General features: G+C 46.7%; 1 protein-coding gene across 1 annotated transcript; it reads right to left on the bottom strand.

Moving 5' to 3' along the window:
* Nucleotides 1-434: 434 nt before the first annotated feature.
* LOC129382163 (putative nuclease HARBI1) lies at nt 435-3,571 on the bottom strand. The gene is made up of 3 exons (XM_055065666.2): nt 3,205-3,571; nt 2,217-2,355; nt 435-1,217 (listed from the first exon to the last, which is right to left on the bottom strand). The coding sequence occupies exons 1-3, from the start codon at nt 3,550-3,552 to the stop codon at nt 700-702; spliced, it is 1,005 nt and encodes a 334-aa protein (XP_054921641.1). The 5' UTR covers nt 3,553-3,571; the 3' UTR covers nt 435-699.
* Nucleotides 3,572-4,148: the final 577 nt, after the last annotated feature.

Raw genomic sequence — 4,148 nt, 5'->3', positions numbered from 1 at the left:
CCTCCCTGCTGTAATGCCTGAATGGCGAAGCAGGTACCCAATGAATAAAATGAATAAATAAAGAAATGTTTCATTGTCATGATTTTGTTTATATTGTTGCACCTTGTTAAGCAGCAATTACGAGCATTATGTGAAATCATGTGCGCAAGAAATGCAATGTTGAAGCAACTCTTGAGTTTAAACAAAGCAGTAGTAAGCATGAGTGTCTGCTATTTAAAGAAATCCTGCTCCAATAAGTGCTTGACATGTCTCGTTTGTTGCTATACGTTTCAATATGTGCTATACAGATTGCTGACGACATTTCAGTTGCTGTGTAACTCATGCTGCTCTTGCATGTCACACATGAACAGATATCTTCAGCTTTGGAACAATGCATACTGCACAGTAAAATAGGCATTGCAAAGCAATATTCAACAATGCAAGATTGGTTGCCATTCACCTTGGAAATAACCTTTATTTAAAGAAAATTCCCTGGCGAGACAATATTCAAAAGCACAGTGAACAAAGCAAAGGAGTAACATAATGGCACATGGTTATTTGTCACTGCATGTGTATCTGTCATGCTCAACATAGACAAATCATGTGCTTTTCACTACTGCAGTATGCAGCATACTATGATTAGCCACATGTGAGCACACGCAATGTGTTATGTTGAAGTGCACGGCCTATTTACTTTTATGAAAATAAAAATAAAACATGTTACACCAGCACATGTCTCCACCTCATTTGCCAGCGAATGCGCCGGCGCACACTTTGCAGGTAGGCAATGCGCAAATTTCTGGGCAGCCGAAACACACCAACTATGGATTCACGCACCGCACGGCCTCTTTGAAACAAAGCTCGAGAAGGCTGTACAGGGTGCGCCTGCGGTGGCACCTGTACTTGAAGCGGCACTTGTGCCTGGGCTGGCTCCTGTGCGCTGTCGTCATGTGCACCGTCGTCACCTGGGTCGTCTGGCAGAGGCACACCTGCTGCAAGGCAGAGGTTATGCAGCGCTGCACAAGCTGCAACAATAGTGGCTGCTTTCTGAGGCGAGTAGTGGAGCACCCGATACCTCTGCAGGCATCGGAAGCGGCTCTTGATGACTCCTATGCACCGCTCAACGGCATTTCGCATTGATGCGTGTGCCTCACTATAGCGCCCCTCTGCCGTGAGGCGATTTGGGTGACCAGGCACAGGAGTCATGATCCATGGCTCTAGCGGGTACCCAGAGTCCCCTGTAAAGTGTTGCACGTCAGTGAACGAACGTGGATACATTAAGGCACAATGCAAGAACACAGTGTACGCCAGGGCCCTTTTACAACAGCAGCGGGTCTTGGATTTATTGTTGCAATATCTATCGAACACTGACCTTCCCAGAAAGTTGTAAAGAAAGTTCGACTCATTTTAAAGAAAAGCCCAATTTCACCTGTTGTCTCGGCTGCAAATCTCATTCTCGGGTTAAGTTGGACGTGTAATATTTCATACTCGTGGTTTTCTGCTCCGCTCATCCCATTTGCTTCTCCCTAAATGTACATCCTCCACTAAAACTAATTAGCTCTTCTCTCTTCAGAACTGTTATTTTATAAAACACTTCTAAGGTCTACTCTCGAATATGCTGCCAGTATCTGGGATCCTTACTCTACTTTTCGTACCTCTTCTCGTGAAGGTACCCTAACTCGAGCTACCCGTTTGATCCTTTCTAATCACTCCAGCACCACATGTCGCTGCAACAAAAAAAATTGCAGACATTGTGACACAGAGAAAAATAGCGCAACTTGCACTATTCTACAATATATACTACACCGATCACTAACGTCGATGCCGAAAGTTTCACGCACACGCTTATTCCTTCGTTCCAAGGACAGTGACCAGGAACCAGCTACCCGAGTCCATTGTCACCAACCCTTTTCCATCATACTTGAAAAGTGCCATTTCGACGTGTTCTGTAGAATTACACCCCTGCCTGTAATGCTCCACGTGGCATTCAGTGTATTGAAATTAATAAGTAAATAAACAGAATAACATGTCAGCTGTTGTATACATGCTGGTAAAAATATCTGCCTTCTAAGAGAGACATGTTTCTCTCAATAGTCGCTGCAGGTTCATTAGGTACTGCTGCATTCACAACACATTTCTAGCAAATCACGCTTTCTTAAAGCTTGCTAGGATGCAAAACTATTTGACTGTGTATGTTTTACATGTGGAAGAAGCACTGCTACTTTAGGTGCACTTACCAAGCAAGACTTCTCCATGAAGTAACAGGCCACGAGTGAGGCGGCGGCGAAATTCAGAATGCCTCCAAACGAAATAATCATGGCACGATCCCGGAAACCGTGGGTCAATTGCCAGGATATTCAGCTTTGCATCACACACCTCGTAAGAGAAAGCAAAGAGAAGGTGTCAATGCCACTGCAACAAATATCTGGCACAAACTTTTGCTTACAACACTACTTGCCAATCAGTTACTGTTCAGTCAGCCAACACAATTACAGAAAAGGAGATATCAACATACGCAGTAGGCAGTTGAACTAATCATCAGCATGATAACGATATCATCTTAACTTACAAATGCAATGTTGGCATGTGTACATGTGCTCATGTATGGCGTGCGGTCACAACACAATGTGCAAAATAATTCCTTTGGTTTCTTCCGTCCATATTGTACAAGATTCTGCTAGAGAGTGCCACCTGTGTTTTTTTCTTGTTTTTCCAGACAAAGTGCCTATTACAAGCGAAAGAACGCGGACGTGGCAGCATGTGCCTTATTAACAGCTAGAACAAATGGGTGTCCACACATTCTCATTCTCCCTCACACCATGTTCATTGATGGGATGCTCCTTTTCACGTTTACAGTCTGTTGGCCACAATGCTTTAGTGTTACGTCGAATAAGAATCACAAGGGCTCGTCTTCTGTTAGGATCGCTCGCAGACGAAGACTCCCTTCACTGCTACGGCGTCTATTCCGGTTTAAGTCGCGCGTAATGTGTTTACATTGTAGCATCGAAAAGGCTATTCAACTGTGATTAGAGAGCACTGAAAAAGTGCGGCCGGGTTCTATTGCCAAGATCAAAGTCGTCATTACACATACAACACAAACGCTACTTTCTCGAATAGGAACGCAAGTATTACCGGCAATTGATGAAAAATAACGAAACGAAGTTTTTTACAACGTGCACTCGCGCAATCACATATCGAAAATATTTGTCAATGAACAATACTCACGACCATGCAGTTGAGGGCGTAATACCCTTTACGGCTCCAGTACGATTCCGTTTCGCCGGGGCCGAGCTTCTTAGGGCGGACGATGGCTATCAGACTCCCGTCCACACATCCTAGAACTCCTGGAATTTTTCCACGGCTAAGAAAGCCTTCCTTGACGGCGGCTTTCTGTTGCGCCGTGGATGGGAATCTAACCCATCCTTTTTCTTTGCCCACAACCGTAATGGCCTTGGCGACGGCTGTATTGATCCGGCTGACCGAAGGCTGCGACAGTGCAATCGCTTCTTCATTCCCGACGCACTGTTGAAAGCTCCCGGTGGCAAAAAACCGCAGCGCGCACAGCACTTTCATCGTAGTGTCAACACCACGAAATCTTTGAGGTCCGAGATGTCCTTCCAGCTCATCGCAAAGACGTCAAACTATGTCTTTGGAGAGCCTAAAATGCCTTCGAAACTCTTCTTCGGCCATGCCGAACGCGTCGCGTCGTTGCCTCTCGTCGCGTCGTTGTCTTTCGGCACCCCCCAGCAACACAACCAAAGGAGCCGCCATTGCCGTCTCTGTCTCGTCTCGTCTAGGTGCCGGCTCGTCAGCTGGCGCGAGGTTAGCCGGCAGCCACGGTTGCCCTAGCAACCCTCGACATCATGCTCGCCCCCGCGCGCGACCCTCGAGAGAACCACTTCTCCGCGGTTCCTCTCCTAGCAGGGAACCGGTTCCTTTCCAGAAGATTGGCAACCTGTGTGACGTCATCAAAATTTGTCGTCCCGCCCACCAGGGATGACGACAACGAAACGCCAACCAATGGCAACAGCCCAAAGGAACCGGTTCCCAAAGGAACCGCTACAGAATACGGCCCCATCATTCGCTCGAAAGTGGCAGGCGCGTTGCAGAGGCCGAACGGCATGACAGTGAATTCATATAGCCCATCAGGCGTTACGAAGGCTGTCTTT

Source organism: Dermacentor andersoni, chromosome 3, assembly GCF_023375885.2.
Source record: "Dermacentor andersoni chromosome 3, qqDerAnde1_hic_scaffold, whole genome shotgun sequence".
Taxonomy (NCBI): domain Eukaryota; kingdom Metazoa; phylum Arthropoda; class Arachnida; order Ixodida; family Ixodidae; genus Dermacentor; species Dermacentor andersoni.
The sequence above is the reverse complement of the archived record's forward strand: the minus strand, read 5'-3'. Positions and strand labels throughout refer to the sequence as shown.